The sequence below is a fragment of the Microtus oregoni genome, unplaced genomic scaffold, assembly GCF_018167655.1.
Source record: "Microtus oregoni isolate MIOR12 unplaced genomic scaffold, Mior012 000029F_ref0000214, whole genome shotgun sequence".
NCBI lineage: Eukaryota > Metazoa > Chordata > Mammalia > Rodentia > Cricetidae > Microtus > Microtus oregoni.
This window is the reverse complement of record NW_024543088.1, coordinates 17,381,335-17,401,423: the sequence shown is the minus strand read 5'-3', so window position 1 is coordinate 17,401,423 and position 20,089 is coordinate 17,381,335. Positions and strand designations below refer to the sequence as shown.

The window sequence follows — 20,089 nt, the reverse complement described above, 5'->3', positions numbered from 1 at the left end:
GTTTGTTTGTATATTTCTAACACCTAGTACTGTGCTGAGAAAATTATGACACCTGAGATTAGCTGAATTGAATTAGGTTTTATTTTCTAACAGCTACTGATTCAAACGTCGACGTCCCTATTAAGTAAGTTGATGTTCATTCTGATCTCATCTGCAGGTCGTGCCATGATGCCTTTACAGAGAACATGGCAGGGGAGAGCCAGTTGCTGGAGAAGAGAAGACTTTATCATTGTGCTGCATACAATTGTGCCATTTCTCTAATATGCTGTGTCTTCAATGAATTGAAATTTTACCAAGGTTTTCTGTTTAGCGAAAAACCAGAAAAGGTGAGTGTTCCCAGGGTTCCCTATGGCTGACTGACACTGGAGGATTGGAGGATTTCAACCGTTAAAATTTTACCAATTAAATTTATATCATATTTCCAACTCTCCTATAGTGTTAAATATTAGGGCATTGCCTCTGAAATTCTCTGATTTTGGGGGTGTGTAATTGGAGATGGAAATGAGTATCTTTGAGACAGCTTCTCATGTATCCCAGGTTTGCCTCAAATTCACTGTGTAGCTTAGTGACCTTAGACTTAATTCTTTTACCTCAGCCTTCCAAGAGATTACAGCTATCTACCACTCTATATGCTGCTGACGTCAGAGCCCAGAGTACTACCAATTGATCCACACGCCCAGTCTACTGTGACTTATTGAATAGAATTATCCCTTTCGTATTCTTACTCATGAAGTCAGATATTTTCATATAGGTTTTTCTTTTTATAGAACTTGTATATTTTTGAAAATTTGATAGACCTCAAGCGTTGCTATGCATTTCCTATAGAAGTTGAGGTAAGTAAAATTTTCAATTTTGTTTCTAAATTAAAAATATTATCAACTATTATAGGGAAAAAGCAGGTTTTATTTTGAACATGCTAAGTATTCATTTGCTCTTAACTCCAAAATCAGGTAGTTTTGTGTTCTTTTAAAACTGGCAACTGTAAAGTCTAGCAATTCCAAGTGTCCTTTCACATAACTGTACTGGCATTTGTCAGCATTTACTTGTTCCTTCTCTTGATTGTGAATGAAAGTATCAGTAAAAAGAATTTGATTTCTGAGTAATTTTCTCCGACAAAAGAATTAAGATTTATACTGATGAATCTGGCTCAGATTGGGTAACCTGGACAGTGGGGAGAAGTCAGAGGAAGAGCTGTAAGATCTGCTGCAGAAGGTGGGATTCATTTGGTTAGCTAGGCTCTGCTTGCAGCCTCAGCAGACGGTGGCTGCTTTCACATCACATTGCAAGTGGGAAAGTGGGCAGAGCACTAGACTTCCATCCACGGGTTGTTCTTTTCCCTCACAGCTGTTGGCCTGACCATCTCAGAGTGTCTCATCCATGCTCCGGAATGGGCTTGTGTGGAATAAGAGTAGGAATGAAAACAGAATGTTTTCCCCTGGGCATGTGTTGAAAGAATGAAAACAAAAATAACAAATTGCCCAGGCTTGTCTAAGCATGAACACTTGCTGTGTTACCTGCAAAGCACAATAAGGTGCTATAGCTGTACAGCTGAGAAAGCTTAGACTCAACTCAAAGGTCAAGTGAGAACTGTCAATCATACAGGCTTGTAAAAGCACCAAACAGAGAATCATACCTAAGCTAAGTGTTTCAGTTAGGTTTGGGGACATCTATGAGAAAGGCTGGACTTGAAAACACATACATAGTTCTTTTTTATGAATGGTTTTGAATACTTTTAAATTTAGTTAGTAATGGGAGGAGGGTCTAGAATATTACTAAAACAAAAAAGATGTGACCATGAGTCTAAAACGTTTTAAATGGTGTATTTGTTTTACCTAATAGGTTCCAATGGAAAGAAAGAAAAAGTACATTGAAATTAGGAAGGAGGCCAGGGATGCAGCAAATGGGACTTCAGGTAGGACACTTTCAGAGTGATTTGGAATGCTTCTAGTAATTGATACTTGTTTATTAAAATGAAAACAAAAAAAGTGACCAACAAAATGACTCAGTGAATAAAAAGTTCTTTCTTCATAAAACTTATGACCTGAGTTTAAACCCTGGAACCTGTATAAATAAGCGGGATACAGCGGTGCACAGCTACCATCCTAGCATTCCCTCAGTGGGATGACATACCACCCCCATGCTCACAGGCCAGCTGGCATGCTGTGCATAATGCAGCAGCAGCAGAAAGGAGGCCTGTCTTTTCAAAGTAGAAGGAAAGATCCTTCTCTCAAAAACATATTCCCTGACCTTCACTCATACACCATGATACACACTTGCCTACACAAACACACACACACACACCCCACAATATGCAAATATGTAGTAATAATGATTTATAATTTTTTGTTTTGTTTTATTTTGAGACATGATCTCGATATTGTAGTCCAGGCTGCCCTGTAACACACCATGTAGACGAGGCTGGCCTCAAACTCACAGAAATCCACCCCCTCTACCTCTCATAGTTCTGGAACTATAGGCATATGCTTCCATGCCCGGCAATGAATTATTTTTAATAAAAACTATTTTAATCACTCCAAAATGTTAAAATTTAATTTGGTTACTTTTTTCTCATGTGGCAGCTAATGTGTTTTTGTTATTTGAACATACCTTGCATTTTTATTAATTATATTCTGGGCTAAATGTAAACCCTGTCCTGATTCCACTCTTCTAAACTCCCCACCTTCTTGCATTTGGCTTAGAACAGAGCTGCCAAGGCCCTTGACCTGCTGCCTGGCACACCTACCGCTCTCTCTGCTCCCCATTCCACTCCAGCGCTACAGCATCCTGTCTGTCTGTTGGCCCTAGACTTGCTTTGACTCTCCAATGATCTCAGCTGGAGGCAATAATGTGCCTTGGAGCATTTTGTTTGCTATCAGCTTGTCAAAGAGACTACCCCCGGTCCCTCTGATTAAACTTTATCTTCTCTCCTTTCACATGCTCCTTGTTTTGATGTGTTTAAATGCTTATTTGTTTTTTATAGCTTATTTTTTTATTTGAAAATAAAAATTTGGACCTATTTTCTAAATTCTTGACATATTTTCTATCAGCTATTTTCAGTAGTATTCCTACATCTGTTATATTTGATGAGCAGAATATACATTAAAATTTTAATAGGTATTTCTATTAAAAATTGCATCCAGTTTAAATAGATTTGTTCGCCTGTGACAGTAGAGAGTAACTAGTCAATAGTAGAAAAAGCAAGGGAGCTTTTTCCTGGGTTCCATTTGCTTATCTGTACAGTGGACTGGAAGAGCAGGATTGGTGAAAGCCTTAGCTGAAGCATCCTTTAATTTCAATATTATTTGAGTTTTGAGAAACATTCCTTACTGGTTGTATTTGAGTACAAATATATTTCCTTTCTGTTTATTTTTTCAGGCAGTCCTCATTATATGTCTTCATTGTCATATTTCACAGAGAGTAGCCTAAGTGAAGAAATGAGTCAATTTGATTTTTCAACTGGAGTTCAGAGCTACTCGTATAGCTTTCAAGATCGTAAACCTCCCACTGGCCATTTTCAGAGACGGGTGATGACATTTCACGTGTTAAGAGTGTTGTTGTGGTTTATAATGAGGCTACTGCTGTGCCTAGTAATTGTTAGGGAATCAGGCTTTTTGTCAGCCTCAGTTGCCCTGGAATAGTAATGTTGATTTGGAGAACTTCTAAGATGTAGGCCAGGTCCTTTGATTGTTAACTCAGCAATCAGATTCAGCAGTTAGAGGTCAAGACCTCACAGGAATGAGCAGAGGGATAGAGCTGAGGTCAAGACAGCAGGGGTGGTCAAACTGAGGTGTGCCTTGGCAAATGGCAGTCAGGGCTTATGTGTTTGGACTGTTCACTCTTTGGTTGTAAATTAAAACATCCCAAGTGTATTTTATATTATTACCAAATTATTAGTTTTAGCTAAGTTATATTGTTTTCAGCTATTGCCGCTTAAATGAGCTTCTTGTATCCACTGTCATTTGTCAGTGGAATCTGCATTGCTGGGTTCTTTTTCATAGGAACAAGATCCCATGACCCAAGGTGACATCCTGGAGTTAGAGATGGATGAGCTCAACCAACACGAATGCATGGCTCCCATGACAGCCCTGATTAAGCACATGCAGAGAAATCTGATTACACCCAGGGTAGAAGAGGTATTTTTCTCCTAATCTTATGTTTTTCTCAATGTTATCCATTGGTGTTACTTTAGGGATTAGCTTTCATATTGACTAAACCACACCACACATTAAAGAGACAGATTCTAGGATGTTCTTTTACTACAGTTTTCAGAGTAAGTGTGTGTTTTACTTCAGGATTCGAAGCCAAAAGATCTTCCTCCTTGGATGAAATTTCTTCATGACAAACTAGAAAATACATCAGTCCCATTAAATATCCGTCTCTTCTTAGCCAAGCTTGTTATTAATACGGAAGAGGTATGTAATTTTATTTTTTTAAATTTAACAGTTCGGGGCAGTTTTGAGCATCTACTTTGAAAACACTACAACGATGGAGTGTTAAAGAAATAGAACGTGGAATTGTTATTCTTTCATTAAATCAATCAAACACATTTATACAGTTCTTCAGAATGCTTTGGTCAAACGTGTCAATTAGTATCGGGAGTTAGAGGTGAACTTTATATGGTGTGTTTGGCACCTTTCTAAGGCTGCAAGCCTTCTTTGTTTACTATAGCAGATAAATGGGTTAAAATATTCCTGTTATCTTATGAAAAATGGCTATCTTTATCTAGGTAATAGGTAAATACATTAGATTTTCTGCATATAACATATGCCAGAAAGGTGTACTCCCACCAGTAGAAGTCCTACTGTCCCAGGATACAGTGAGGCTTGTACGATGGCTTTGCAGGCCAGACATCCAAAATCAAAGGTGACTCCTCTGATCCTGTACTCAGGCATTCTCTGCATGGGGTTGATGTTCTTATATTCATACTGCCTCCTTAGTGTTTTTGTCTTTAAATTTCCTTTTTATAAGGACTTAGTGTGTCCTCATACAGAAATATAAATATAAAGAGAAGTATAAAGAAATAACCTGTCTCCAAATAAGGTCATTTTTTGAAAGTTTCTTTGGAGAACAACAGATTAGGGGGGCATACAGTCCATAATATTCGGGACCACAAATGATTTCTAGCTCATGTTCTTCCAAATGCTGATTTAATAGCTGCCACAGAAGAGCTGGGCACTATTGGTTGATTTCTCAGAGCTGACAGGAAAGCCTGTTACACTGCCACTTTGATTTATACGGCTAAAACTGAGGAGGTTTCTTGGACACGATCCTGGAGCCTGGTATATGTGTCTGTAGATTTCTTGACCTTTTGGCTAGGAATAAGTGTAGACTGGAAGGAACGCTTAGGGTTCTGGTCTTCAAAAGGAGGTAACCCAGACAGTTTTCACCTTACAGAACAAACTTATATTTGCATTCATTTTTAACATTTCAGCCTTTAGGTGTTTGTTATACTATAATACCATGATAAAGAATTTCACATGTGTATAGTTTACAGTAAAACTAGAGATATACACAGAATATGCTAGATAGTTTTGATCCTATGGGCATCTCCTTGGAAAGGAGAAGATGGGAAGACTAGAATATAGTTTCGATTATTCCACCAAAGTGACATTCTGCAATTTTAAAGTAATGAAATTTAATTTGGTATATGTATATTCTTACTAGATTCCAGAGATCTTTAAAATGTGTTTAAAAAAGAGTGACTTAGAACATAGGAAGAAATTAAAATATTTAAGTACTGTGCCTTCTGGTTTTCATAACTTTATTTCTTATATTTTTACACATGTGTATTAAATAATTTTCTATAGCTACATATTACTCAGGACAGAGTTGTTGAATTTTAAATAATGAGATACATTGTAAGTCTATGTCTATTGAATATTTAGGTGTCCTTGAGCTGATTCAATGTAAATCGAATCTTACTGAGTTTGGTAAATGGAAGATTTCTATGAAGTCATAAATTGTCAGCTGATGGAGAAAGTATCTGTGTGTTAATACTTTAGTCTTAAGAGCATTATCTATATTTGGCATTTAAATTTTCTCTGTAGGTCTTTCGCCCTTATGCAAAGCACTGGCTCAGCCCCTTGCTACAGCTGGCTGTTTCCCAGAACAACGGAGAAGGAATTCACTACATGGTGGTGGAAATAGTAGCTACTGTTCTCTCTTGGACAGGCTTGGCTACGCCTACAGTAAGTAGCTATGCTACTGCTTCTCTTAAGTAGTAATATATCATTCTTTTTCTGATGCCCTACATTGGGGGTGTCAGGTGCGTTAATGTCCCTGTGACATGATGTTGCTGTTTTAGCTCTAGTTGCATGGCTATAATGCACCTATCTCCATTGCAGCACTGCTTACTTTTATCTTCCAGCTACCTTGGTAATCCCTTTGCCCTTGCCTTTCTTACTATAAACTGTTAGGTGTTGTTTTGTTTATTGTTTTTATTTGCTAGGAGACTGGAACCTGGGTGACAGAACTGTTGAGATTATCTCTATAATTGAGAGCATCTTCTGTGCTTCAGGTCCCTGGATTTGGGGACACTTACATGATAGTTTATTCACTCTCACAGTGTTAGCTGCTATCCAGGAAATTGTTGTGAGTGACTGCCAAGGAACTGCTATTGCCTCTTAGAGCAGATGGTTTGGACCCTTGTAGGTGGGTGTGGTGGAGCTTTGTTTACTCATTTGGAAACATGAACATGGGTAGTGTACAAAGGTGTACATAAGTTTATCACATGCAACATCTTTAATAGACACTTGGGTAGCTTTTTCATATCTTAGTGTCTGGATGTCCCTATTTTGTTTATTACACAATAAACTAAATCTAGATTTCTTGGTATTACTTGATAAAACAGTTAATAGCGTGAAAAAAATGGGGTACTTAATTAGCTTAAGAGCCATCAGAAAGACCATCACGATCTCAACTACACTTGAGAAAGTGGAATTGCCAGTCGTTGGCATAGTAACAGAAGTGAAAAAGGAAGTGGTAGTGCTCCTTTTGCTAACTTCCTGTGATGAAGGGAGCAGAGCACTGGGATAGAAGACCAGCAGGTATCAGGTGGCCCAGTGATGAAAGACCCAGAGAGAAGGGCTCTTGCAGCTTCATTGAATCTGAGGTGGAGACAGTGACTAAGAGCCAAAGTGCAGTGGGTACTGGTAGAAAACAGCTTTAATGATTCCATTCCTGCCTTATATCAGGACTCAGCAGGACCTGGACAGGACTGTTGTTGGGGTCTCAGATGGAGACTGGGAGTGAATCTTTGCACAAAAAATTTGAAGAACATGGCCAACCAGGGCCTGAGCCCTGATTGTAGCTTCCTCTCTGAGGGCACAGTGCATTGACTGTGTACGTATCGGAGCAGCCACAGTTTCTCCCACCTATCTACCCAAGAAGGGTATTGTCTGTAGTCAGCAGTGAAAAACCACATAGGGTTTAACCAGAAACTAGATTCCTAAATAGAATGCAAGGTCTCTTTTAGAATTGGGTATTTGGGTTACTTCCAAGGCCAGGCATGATGGTGCAGGCTTACAGTTCCACTACTTCGGAGGTACTGGTAGGAGGTTCAGTAGTTCTAGGGTGGCGTCGGCTACTTAGTTCAAATAAATATTTATTTATTTGAAGCGAGTCTGTGCTATGTGGAAACCTGTTTCAAAACAACAACAGCAATGGGGGTGGGGTGAGATATTCTTCCAGAATAGAATATTGTTTGTCTTACAAAATTTCAATGTTTTTCAGGGGGTCTCTAAAGATGAAGTGTTAGCAAATCGATTGCTTCATTTTCTAATGAAACATGTCTTCCATCCCAAAAGAGCCGTGTTCAGACACAACCTTGAAATTATTAAAACCGTTGTTGAATGCTGGAAGGAGTGTCTTTCCATCCCTTACAGGTACACATTCGCTATTTCTTAGAAAAGTCTCAAAGTGCAGCAGGTTTTAAATGGTAACTACAATGAAGTATAATTATGTGAATTAACAGGAATATAATTATAAAGGATGGTCAAAACCAAAAATAATTTTAGTAATAATTTGAAATAAAGTCCATTTACAAAGTAAATTTGGCTACTGATAAAACCACATCCCCAAAGTTTGAGATCAGAAGCATTTCAGGGTGCTCAGTGGCTCCCCACCCAGCTCTTCAGCCCTCCCCTCACTTGGCAACTGAAGTATTCTGCCCTGCACCACCCCAGCCAGGGGTACCTCACAGTCTTTGCTGGATGACTTGTAGCCTTCCTAGCCTGAAGTGAACTAAAACTTTTAAAAAGTTACTATTAGCTGACAGGGTTGGGACAAGTAATTAGAATAGCCAAGAACTAGCAAGTGGGTATCAACAAGCAGGGCTCTTGGAAGTAGGAAAGGGCCAAGTGTTCCTTGTACTATTTAGCTGAAAATTTGCTTTATCTTCCTGTTTCTCATTCATTATGTGTTTTCTCCCTTGTGCTGTGTTACAGATTAATATTTGAAAATTTTTCACATAAGGACCCTAATTCTAAAGACAATTCTGTAGGAATTCAATTATTGGGCATTGTAATAGCTAATGACTTGCCTCCCTACGACCCGAAGTGTGACATACCGAGTACCAAGTAAGTACATGCTTTCTACTTGGTTCTTTTATAAAGTCGTTTGGATATAATTTTCAAATATAGTATTGATACCTTTAAGAACCAGACACAAATACTTGTACCTAAAATTATAAGGTTGGATTTATAAGCCATTTGGGAGGAGAAATATATCTGGAGTGAAGGAGGAATGTAGGTTATAAAAAAATTAATTAAATTAATTAATTAATCACAAAGGCTCAAAGATAAAGGTGCTCGCTGCCAAGCTTGATGGTTTCCGTTTGATCCCTGGGATGCGCTGATGGAAGGAGAGAACCAAGTCTTCCAAGCTATTCCATGAACTCCACACATATACTGTCTAATAAATAAGTGTAATAGAAAATCTTTAATTAATGTAATTTTCTGTATATAGCTTTAAACAGAAGTTGTTAAGTACTTTCTTTTTCTTCCTTTTTTTCCTTTTGTGCTTGTGGAGGATGCCTGCGTGTGGGGGAGGGCTCCTACCCATGAATGTAGATGCAGAGGCCAGCAGAAGGCATCAGTTGGCTTTCTTTATTACTTTCTGCTTTATTCCCTTTCATCTGTGTTGGATGGCCAGCCAGCTCCTGGGATATGCTTGTGGGGGTGCTCAGGTCCCCATGTTTACACAATAAATTGTATTACCCAGTGATCTATCTCCCCTGCCCTCTTCTTTTTGAAACTGGCATTTTAAACATTGACTCTTGTAAGTACTGTGGGCTCTATAAGAGGATTTGAACTGTTTTGACTTTGAAGGGGAACCCCTATACTGGCAGCTCTCTTCCTGGGCTCTAGCCTCAATTTCCTCTGTCCTGATGGCAATCACATATTCAAGTAGGATGGCCATGAAAGAAGCTATAGAGATATAGTTTAGAACATGACAAAAGGTATTGGCCATTTTTTTTTTAAAAGTCAGGATCTCACTACATAGCTCTGGAACTTGGTCTGCAGTCCAGGCTGTCATCAAACTCAGAGAGCCACCTGCCTCTGCCTCCCAAGTTCTGGGATTAAAGGTGTGCACCACAATGCTGACTTCTTGCCCTGCTCTTTAAGGTTTTTGAAGTTGATGTCTCTATGATGCTCTGTAGGTTTGGCCCTGCGCTCCTGGATCTCTCACCTCTGTGGGGAGACAGGGCAATTTCAGTTCTGGTTGGTTCCTATTGGTGGTTCATATATTGCTGCTGTTGCTATAGATAGTGTGGGTTCAGAGCTAAGGCAGCCAGTAGCTCAGCATAGACTAAAAAAACTCTTGTTTTCAAATGTGAGCTTTTGGAGCCCTGTTTTTTATCACCTGTTTTTTTTTTTTTTTTTTTGGTTTTTCGAGACAGGGTTTCTCTGTCGTTTTGGAGCCTGTCCTGGAACTAGCTCTTGTAGAGCTGGCTGGTCTCAAACTCACAGAGATCTGCCTGCCTCTGCCTCCCAAGTGCTGGGATTAAAGGCGTGCGCCACCACCGCCCGGCATCACCTGTTTTTTTTTATCATCTTTATTACCACAAGAGTTAATGTGTCACTACCTGCACAGAGCATCACCCTTCTCTTTTTCAACACTGTGTTGTCGGTAGGCGTCCTTGACAGGGAATCCTAGTCTTAGATACTCCCTTCTTTATCTCCTGTGGCTTTCTCTGGTGTCTAGCAGAGGGCTATCCTCTCATTGGTGACCAGAGATTGACAGTAGACTTTCATGGTTATGATGACAGAGCCCATAAATCTATATTCACGCACATTTAAATCTATATTCAAGAAAATTGCATCGCATTTTATATTTATATTTTCTCAATTTGCCTATTAATATAACAGGAAGAGAATTGTTTCATTTTTGCGTCAAGCATTCTAATGAATTGTTTTTATGCTTCTTTTCTGTGTTTATTATAGATATTTTGAAGCTTTGGTCAATAACATGTCCTTTGTGAAGTATAAAGAGGTTTATGCAGCTGCAGCAGAAGTTCTAGGACTGATTCTTCAACATGTTACTGAGAGGAAACACGTGAGTGCTGCAGCGTGCTTCTGATTTTGATTACCCCGTGTCCTCCTTGAGACAAACGGACACTGTGCACATCCGTGTTTCCATAGCACTTGTGGGCTGCTGCGTAGGGACTGAGGCGTGCCTGAGTGCATGAAGCCCTGCCCTCCCTCCAGCATGAAAGCCAGCAAGCAGTGGTGAGTTCTCACTGCTGTCTTCAGGTTGGCTAACTAGGCAGCCGCTACCCCCAGGTTGTCCTCTTGGCTCACTTCTTTCTTGCTGCTTGGCATTTTCTTAGCTCCTTTTCTCTGTTCTGGTGGTCTCTTTGTATACAGCCCTGAGTACCTCATCTAGCCTCATAGCATTGGAAACAATCTTTGTCCCAAATTTGTATCTCCACTCCAGTTTCCTCTCCTGAAGGGAAAAATAGGGTGGAGGTGCCGTGGGTGCTGCCAGGATGGACGAGGACAGACTTCGTGATGCTCACAGCCTGGAGTAGTAAGGAAGGGACCAAACAGCAAATTGGACCCTTGCCCATTTCCCTGACTATAAAATTATTTGAATTTAAATTAAAGTTATTTCAAGAAAACAATCCCTGAGGAAAATGGAGCTTCATGTTTTTATTTTGGACAGCCCACACACCCCCTTTTCATTCTTTATTTAACTTTTATTACCTTACTTTTTAACAAGTTCACATATGTGTGCCTTTTATACCCACAACTCCTACTACCTGTCTCCAGCTTCCCACAGATATTGCCCCATGCTCTTGTCTAGTCATTTTGTTTGTGACTCCCCGACAGCACCATTTGTGCAATCTCTGCTTTAGATCTATCTGCTGGGCTTAGTCGAAGGTACACAACTTATGACAGTGATTCTCCATTCCCAACATCTTCTCAGTAGTTCAGTAGTAAAGTTCAGAGGTCAAGTGTAGCCCTTCCTTGACTGTTGTTAATAGGGCTAGTCTTAGCCCAGTGCAGGTAAGTTTCGTTTATCCGAGGTAATGATTGCAGTAGTTGTGAGTCTAGGGAATGGCGTTTCCTAGCCTCTCACCCTATCTTCCAGCTCCTACATACTTCCTACAACCCTTTCCTACTGTTCCCCGAGCCTTAGAAAGGAGTGGTGCAAGTGACTTGTTGAGGGCTGGGTCTACATCCATTGCTTATTTCCTGCACATTGGGAAGCCATGTCTCAGTATTCATCACTGTCCACTGTAAAATTAAGAAAGTGTTAGGACATGATTGTAATGTCCCTGAATTTAGGCTTGAATATGTGATGTTCTTTATCTTTACCACATATTAGCAAGTCACAGTGGAGTCCAAGCTTTATTTTCTCATTACTCAGATTTCTGCCTAATACATACTTTGTCTTGCATTATTTTCTGAACTAAATTTAGTATAAATTTAGTGTTAGAATCTGAAAAATAAATTGAAACCTAAGTAGAGTGGCTCCTGTTCTCCACCAAGCTCTCAGCACCTCTATGTTCTCTCTTACCCAAAGTGTACCTGTCCTGTATTCTGTTTGCCTGATCTGTCCTGTTCTTTCTTTACTTGCTAAACTGACCATTTTATCCTGTCACCAGATTAAATACTTTTAATGAATTTAATCTAATGTAAGTAATATTACATTTTAGTCCAGGCAGCACTCCATGTTGATCTGTAGTCTCAGCCCTAACATACACTGTATGTATGTATCTGTTAGCAGTGAAATAATTAAAATAGTCTACATGACATTTAAAATCATGGGAATTTATGGTTAAGTATTTCCCCTGCACATAACTTTTAAATAGTCTCAGTTAGCAGTACGTTTGTGTTGAAAAACTATCCATTTAGACTTAATATCTTTAAACAGTTGTAAGGATTTTCCATGTTTGTGGGGAGACACAACTGAGATGAGTATTTTCATGACTTCCCACAAGTCTTCCTTGAGTAAGTACATTGTCCATACTGAAGACTTCCAAGTTGATTTTCTACCCTAGAGGCTCAGCAGGAAACAGGTAGGCCACATCTCTGCTATGAGAGAGCTAGAATTTGGGGCAGAAAACCAACAGTGTACAAATGAATATTTAAAAGTAGTAATGAATGATAAAGAGAGAGAGAGTGATACATGCAGGAAGACCATGGAAGGGTCTGTTGAGCGAGAGTTGCTAGAACTCAATAGGCTTATTTGACCAAGGTACCTAAAAAAATGTGTATTGCACTGTATTTGATAAACATTAAACTAAAACTACTTGTATCCTCTCAGAAGACTTACTTTCTATGTCAGAAGGAAACACAGTGCCCAAGCTGTGGCCTTGCTCACTCACTGCAGTTGAGGCGTGGGAACCCTGTGGCTGTCCCATGGCTAATGCAAACCAGCGGCTCTTCCTTGCACTCAGTTTCATCACTTGAGTGTGAACCTTGGTGAAGATCATAATATTGGACATCTTCTTGGGTTGACTTAAATAATTAAAATACATTTAGATTTCAGCGCTTAACATAATGTTCCACTTTGGTGTGTTTGAAAAGAAACTTTATTTTTCAGGTGATAGCAGAGTCAATATATGAACTGGTTGTAAAACAACTAAAGCAACATCAAAATACTATGGAAGACAAATTTATTGTGTGCTTAAACAAAATAGTGAAGGGCTTCCCTCCTCTTGCTGACAGGTAGGGACAATGCAGGAGGTGAACCAATGAGTAGGGGCTGAGGGAGAATGTCGGGGCCATCTTCTCATGAATCCTCTTACTTACCAGTTTCTTGAATGCCGTGTTCTTTCTACTGCCAAAATTTCACGGAGTGATGAAGACACTTTGCCTGGAGGTTGTGCTTTATCGTGCAGAGATGACTACAGGCTTGTACTTACAGCTAAAGAGTAAGAACTTTCTCCAAGTCATGAAACATAGGTAAGGTAACATGAGGCCTCACTGCCCAGAGTATAGCCTGGTCACAAAATGTCCGATTGCCCATGTATCTCCTTAAACTAGGAACCACTTGTGGGTGGCTGTTCAAGAGAAGCATATTTGTAAAAGAGATGAAAGTATAGGAGTGATATGTGAGCCTACCACAGCCGCTCTGTTTCTGGAGCCTTGGGTAGCCACGTCCAGTCCCATCCTTGCATATGTCTTCCACAAATGAAGAACACTGCTGTACTGTAGTGCCTTGGGCTCACTTGAGATTTGCACATGACATTTCCGTCCTATACCTATTTTATGGGCAAGAGCCTTCTTATGCTAAAATCGTTCACTTCTCTTCAAAGATGCCATAGAGTAGACAGTAGTTTTAAAATAAAACAGTTGGTCCCTTATTTCTGTCCTCTTACATTTGTGATCTGTGTGTATGTACTTTCACAGTGATAAGATACTGGTAAGTGTGTAATGTTCTGATAACAAAGATTAAATGTCCTTATGTTCTGCTCTCTTCCAGTACGTACTCAAAGCTGACTTCGTTAAGGAATATGAGACCCTCAGATAAGGAAAGACACTTGCTTATTTAGGACTTAGGGCACACTTACATTACTGTCTGATGTACTAGGTAGCTCCTGAAATTGCTTTTGAACTAAATCCTTCATATTTTTAGCTTATTTTGTCTGCCACCATTTGTCTCTTTAAATGAACTTTATTTTGAAATAATAATCTTATAGTTGCAAAAAAGTTAAAAGATACCATTTAAAATTCCCATATATCCTTTCATCTCTTCTTTTACATGATTGTTAAAATTAAGAAATTGACATTACTATCAAATATACTAGAAGATTCGGTAGGCTTTAGCCATAAAGTTATTTGACCCTGGAGTGTGTGTGTGTGTGTGTGTGTGTGTGTGTGTGTGTTGTTTTGAATTATTGCTTCAAGCTTGCCATTCATTATTAGTCACTTCATATTTTCAAATTTCTACATTTTCGTCTTCCTTGGGTGTATGCACCTGGAACTCACCAGTTTCTTCCTGATTGGCTATTTTGGCAGGGGGCAGGGTGTTCCATTGTAAATATTAGTCTTTTATGATTCCATTTTAAAATAATTTTTTATTTATTCTTTGACAATTTTACACATACAATTTTACACTTGTAATGCCTTTTGATAAGAATCATTCCCAGTTCTCTGCTGTTCCCTTCTCACTGCCAATAGAACCTTTCTTCCTAACACCTTTCCCTGCTCTGACTTTTATACCTCTCCTCCACACTTTCTCTCTCTAGTCCATTGAGTTTAACTTGTACCTTCATAAATGTAGGGTTATTTACTGGATCATGGGCAACATACTAGTGGCTACACCGCTGAAGAAAAACAACTCACTGTCCCCCAGCAACTATAAACTACCAATAGCTTCTCAGCTAGGAGTGGACTGTCATGAGCTCCCATCACATGCCAGTGGTAGAATGTTAAAAGGCTCAGTCCTAGGCAGATGCTTCAGTGAGTACATGTGTGCAGTGGCCAGCTTGTGTCCTGAAGATAGCACTTCACAGTATTCTTAGGTTCTTACCATTCTTTCTACTCTGGATCAGTGATGCTCCCTGAGACTTTCGGGGGCTGGATGGCTTAAATAGCTATCTTGTTAAGACTGAACAATCAATAGTCACTTCTCAGCACCTTGTCCATTTGTGACCATTATCCACTTACAAAAAGAAACTTTTCTGGCCAAGGTTGAGAGCATCACTAATCTATGGGTACAAATATAGATACTTAGAAGGTGTGTATTATTTAGCAAAACAACAGTAGTAAGTTTTACCCTCTAAGGCCTATGACCTCCCTAGCCATGAGCTTTCAACAGGGTTTATAATACAGGCTTGAATTCCTTTTTATGGATCAAACCTCAGACTAATCCGAAAACCATTGATAACCCCTGTAGCATTCATTAGCACTGTTGTACCAGTGGACACACCTTGTTGCCTTGTGTGTGGGTTCTACTACTAGGTAGAACCAGTGATGACTTTTCTTCTTCAGTGGCCTGGGTAACATAGCACCTTCCAGAACTATGAAAGCTAGCCAGCAGGGAGGAAGTTTTCAAGTCAGTTCCAGTTTTTATTTCTCTATGTCCTGCAATCACACTGTATGATGCTTCAGCAGTAGGGTCTTATCATCTAGTTCTAATGGTCAACAACCTGCATTATTCTGAGGTTCTCTGGTGCTTTCTTGACCATCAGCGCATAGAGAGGTAGCCTATGCCTGACTTTTGGATTTTCATTTAATAGCCCATAGCTTGTGTCAGCAGTATTGTCCACCCCTACAAGCTAGCTCATTTAAACACTTTTTAAAAATCTACTATTTATTTATTTACTTTTTTGAGACAGGGTTTCTATGTAGCCATAGCTGCCCTGGAACTCACAGTATAGACCAGGCTGGCCTCAACCTCATAGAGATCCTCCTGCCTCTGCCTCCTGAGTGCTGGAATTAAAGGCATGCGCCACCACCACCTGGCAATTAGCTTGCAAGTAATAAGTTTCTATAAGGCTCTCTGTATCTCCTTTGTTATGGGTAATATCCCCAAACTTTCTTCAGCCCACCCTCTAATCCCAATCCCCCCTTAAACCTTTCCATCCCTTGTAGTTTTCCTTCTTTCCCTTATCCCTTACCCCATGCTTCATCTACTTTGCATGTCACAAGTGTTTTTTCTGTCTACTCTCCACTTAACTTCTCTTCCCCTCTCCTGTCTAATGGGTCCTTTCTAGCTTCCTGACTTCTGTAGACACTACAGATTAAACACATAAATCTCCAGTTTTGAAGCTGGGCTCCAGTTACTAGAGAACATGCAGCAGTTGTCTCTCTGGGTCTGAATTACTGCTTTCACTAGTAGACTTTAAATGTAAATACTCTGAATTATAAGGAGTTTTGAAACTTTAGGATAAGAATAAAATATTGCTTGTCATACTTTGTAAGTATGATAATAAACATCATTAAATTTATGTGTTATCAAAAATCTTTCTTATAGAGATGATGAAAGACAAAAGGTGTGTTTGGATATAGTTTATAAGATGATGGCAAAATTAAAACCAGTAGAACTTCGAGAACTTCTGCATCCTGTTGTGGAATTTGTTTCCCATCCTTCTCCAACTTGTAGAGAACAAATGTATAATATTCTTATGTGGATTCATGACAATTACAGGTTAGCCTTCATTCTGTTTTATATCACTTTTATAAAAAATCTGTGTATGATATGTGTGAATGCATTGTAAACATGGGCCTCTGCACACACAGGAATCAGAGGACAGTCTCAGGTTTTGGTCCTCCCCTTCCACTTGTTTCAGACACGGTCTGTATTTTGTACACATGACTGTGTAGAGCAGGCTAGCGAGACTCTTGGATCACAGATGTGCACTACTTCCCCAGCTTTGCTGGGGGTTTGAACTCAGTTCCATATGCTTGCACAGCAGTTGCTTTACCCACCAAACCGTCTCCCCAGGCCTCTGTTAACCATTTTTGAAGGATTTGTGTGGGTACTTTTTGTGATTTGGAATATAAGAAAACACTTTTAGCAATATGACTAATAGCTGAAACAAGTTTATTTCATTATATTGAATTATCATTTTTGTTTGTTGAGACGATTTCTCTGTGTAGCTTTGAGCCTGTCCTGGAACTCATTCTATAGACCAGGGTGGCCTTGAACTCACAAAAAACTGCCTCTGCCTCCTGAGTGCAGAGATTAAAGGCGTGCACCACCACCACCACCTGACGAATGATCCTTTTTTGCTATTCTTTCATGAATATGTAGGAAATAGAAAGTGAAATTATCAATTGAGTTAGAAATATAGGAGTCGGGCTGGAGAGATAAGAGCCTTGCTGTTTTTCCAGACTTTAATTCTCATTTCCCATGACAGGTAGCTCCCACAACTGCCTGTAACTCTAGCTCTAAGATAGCTACTGTTATTGTCTAGTCTCTTCAGGCGTTGCACACATGTGCACACACGTGAGTGCACACAGATTAAATCAAGTTTTTTGGGTGTTTTTTTTTTAATTTTTTTTTTTATTTTATTTTTTTTTGGGGGCGGGCAGAAGACAGAAACATGGATAGACACGACATGCAGGGTGAGGTTGAATGTTTATTCAGGGAGTTATGGAGGAGGAAGGGTGAAGGGGGGGACAGAGAGAGAGAGAGAGAGAAAGAGAGAGAGAGAAGAGGAGAAAGAGACAGAGAAGGGGGGAAGCAGAGAAGTGGGAAGAGAGGCAGAAGTGAAGCTGCCTCTCCGAGAGGAAGATGGAAAAGAGCGGGTGTTTATATATATATATATATATATATATATATATATATGAGTGTCTCTACCTCCTGAGTGCTGGGATTAAAGGCATACGCCGCCACCACCTTTTAAGAGACATATCCCTCAGGTACCTGCAGAGGTGACAGGCAGGACTCAGCATACAAAGGTCTGACCTGATCTCACACCTTTTGCAGTTCTACTGAATTGCCTTGGGTATCGGTCTCATGGAAACCCACCTTTGCTTTAATTCAGACTGTGTGATTGGAGCAGAACAGAATACTGATATTTTGTTATTTTCCCAAACAGAGATCCAGAAAGTCAAATGGATCAAGACTCCAAGGAAATTTTTAACCTGGCGAAGGATGTGCTGATTCAAGGACTGGTTGATGAGAACGTTGGACTCCAGTGTGTGCTTCTTCTGGAATAAATTAGATGAGGATTCGGTTATTACGTTATAGACTAGCTTAAAGTGTTTACTCTGATGCCTTCATTCTCTCTGCTTCTTGCATTTTCTAATCCTTAGAAAAATGTGTTTTAAATCACATGAAGAATAAGATTTTGAAATCGTGACAGGATATTTGAAAATAAAACTTGTGAAAAGATGGTTAGGGCAACGTGCTTATGCAGTGAGCTGGTTAAAGATTTTTAAGTTGAAGTAGACTGTAATGACAACTGTTCTGTTTTCTATTTAGCACGTAGAGTTAAAAAATCATGGTAATATCAAGGTTAAATGAAGTGTTGGGTACCTTAGCATTAGGAAGACACCATATGTTTATTCTGTGTGGAGATACAAACAATAACAGTTGTTTTCTGAAGTGCCCTAACTCAGCTGTGTGAACATCTTACCAAATGCCAACCACAGAACAAGGATATGATCCGACATATTACTTACTTTTCATTGGCTTCAATTTTAAATGCACTGAACTTTTAACAGTTTATATTTAAATTTCATACATAGTTGTCTGTTGAAAAGTTCAACATGTTTTGTTTTGTTTTTCTCTTGGGGCAATACTAAGGATTGAAATGAGAGCCTTATATGTATCAGGCTAGCAGTGTAATAACTGACCCTTGTTCCCGGTCCTAACTTGATTTTAAGTTTTGAATACATTGTGACAGTAATTTTTTGCAGAGAATTGTTTTAACAAAGCAGTAAAGGATTATATGCAATTCACTTTTGATCCTGGGCATCCACATGAGACTTGTGTGATGGGCAAGGGCTCCACCCCCGAGTAAGCCACAACTACTACTGTTTGTTAAAATGCTTTTATGTTCCAAAATTGTTAGTGCTATATACTCATTGCTATAACTCTCCAAGGGATAGACAGTCATCCAGTGTGTCAGATGTGCAGTTGTTGGAGACATTTGTCCTTCAGAACCTCTGACTATATTGTGATTGTCTTCCCTTTCATCTGAGAGTTGTGTGAATGAAGAACTGGGAGTTCCCACGTGATACTGTGGGCATTGCATCCTTCCCTTTGCTGGTATCTAAGCCTGTGTTTCTCTTCACTTTTCAGATTAATTATTCGGAATTTCTGGAGCCATGAAACCAGATTACCATCCAATACATTGGACCGATTGTTGGCATTAAATTCTTTATATTCTCCAAAAATAGAAGTTCACTTTTTAAGTTTAGCAACAAATTTTCTGCTTGAAATGACCAGGATAAGCCCAGATTATCTAAACCCAATCTTTGAGCATCCTCTGTCCGAGTGTGAATTTCAGGTGAAGTGCTTGTTATGGTGACTATTGCATGTTTCCCCTGTTGTTAATGAATGCCTTCTAATATGGTTAAACTAACATCATTAATACTTTGAAATGTGCACATACTCCTTTCTAAGGTACTAGCATGTGCTTCCTTTCCCCTGATGTCATACACCCTTTATCCTCTCAGATTCCACTTGGACCTCTCACCTTCCTTTTCTTTCTCCCACCTACCTGGGAGAGATAGGGTTGAAGCATCACCTGATCCAAATACTAACCAAGCATAACCCTGCTTAGCTGTGGCCATAGATCAAGTTCACAGCTTCTTGTGGTAGCTTATTAATGGGTATGGCCTGGTGTGTTCCTTAGTGCAAATTAAATACCCCTTATCTGAAATTGTTGGGACTACAAGTGGTTTGATTTTATGTTATTTTTGGATTTTGAGATATTTGCATGTCCGATGGTACCTATTTATTTATTTATTTATTCATTCATTCGTTCATTCTTAGAATTTTATAGTATTTACATCATTTAACCTCTTCTCTCTCCTCCCTTCTCATAGGTCCCATCCACACTCCCCAATCCGCACTCCCTCTTAAATTCATGGCCTCTTTCTTTAGCTGTTATTATTATACACACACATTCACATGTGAAAATATATAAATATAACCTACTGAGTCCATTTAATGTTGTTTG

General features: G+C 39.4%; 1 protein-coding gene across 1 annotated transcript in view; it reads left to right on the top strand.

The window, feature by feature from the left end:
• Prkdc (protein kinase, DNA-activated, catalytic subunit) overlaps positions 1 to 20,089 on the top strand; it is a 165,684-nt gene that overhangs the window by 82,082 nt on the left and 63,513 nt on the right. The window contains exons 43-57 of the mRNA XM_041677945.1: positions 158 to 326; positions 768 to 833; positions 1,840 to 1,912; positions 3,376 to 3,524; positions 3,999 to 4,133; positions 4,293 to 4,412; positions 6,048 to 6,188; positions 7,732 to 7,883; positions 8,445 to 8,576; positions 10,443 to 10,554; positions 13,051 to 13,175; positions 13,263 to 13,412; positions 16,429 to 16,602; positions 17,999 to 18,097; positions 19,207 to 19,414. Of these exons, the coding sequence (XP_041533879.1) occupies positions 158 to 326; positions 768 to 833; positions 1,840 to 1,912; positions 3,376 to 3,524; positions 3,999 to 4,133; positions 4,293 to 4,412; positions 6,048 to 6,188; positions 7,732 to 7,883; positions 8,445 to 8,576; positions 10,443 to 10,554; positions 13,051 to 13,175; positions 13,263 to 13,412; positions 16,429 to 16,602; positions 17,999 to 18,097; positions 19,207 to 19,414 (2,005 nt within the window). The remainder of the gene's footprint in view (positions 1 to 157; positions 327 to 767; positions 834 to 1,839; positions 1,913 to 3,375; positions 3,525 to 3,998; positions 4,134 to 4,292; positions 4,413 to 6,047; positions 6,189 to 7,731; positions 7,884 to 8,444; positions 8,577 to 10,442; positions 10,555 to 13,050; positions 13,176 to 13,262; positions 13,413 to 16,428; positions 16,603 to 17,998; positions 18,098 to 19,206; positions 19,415 to 20,089) is intronic.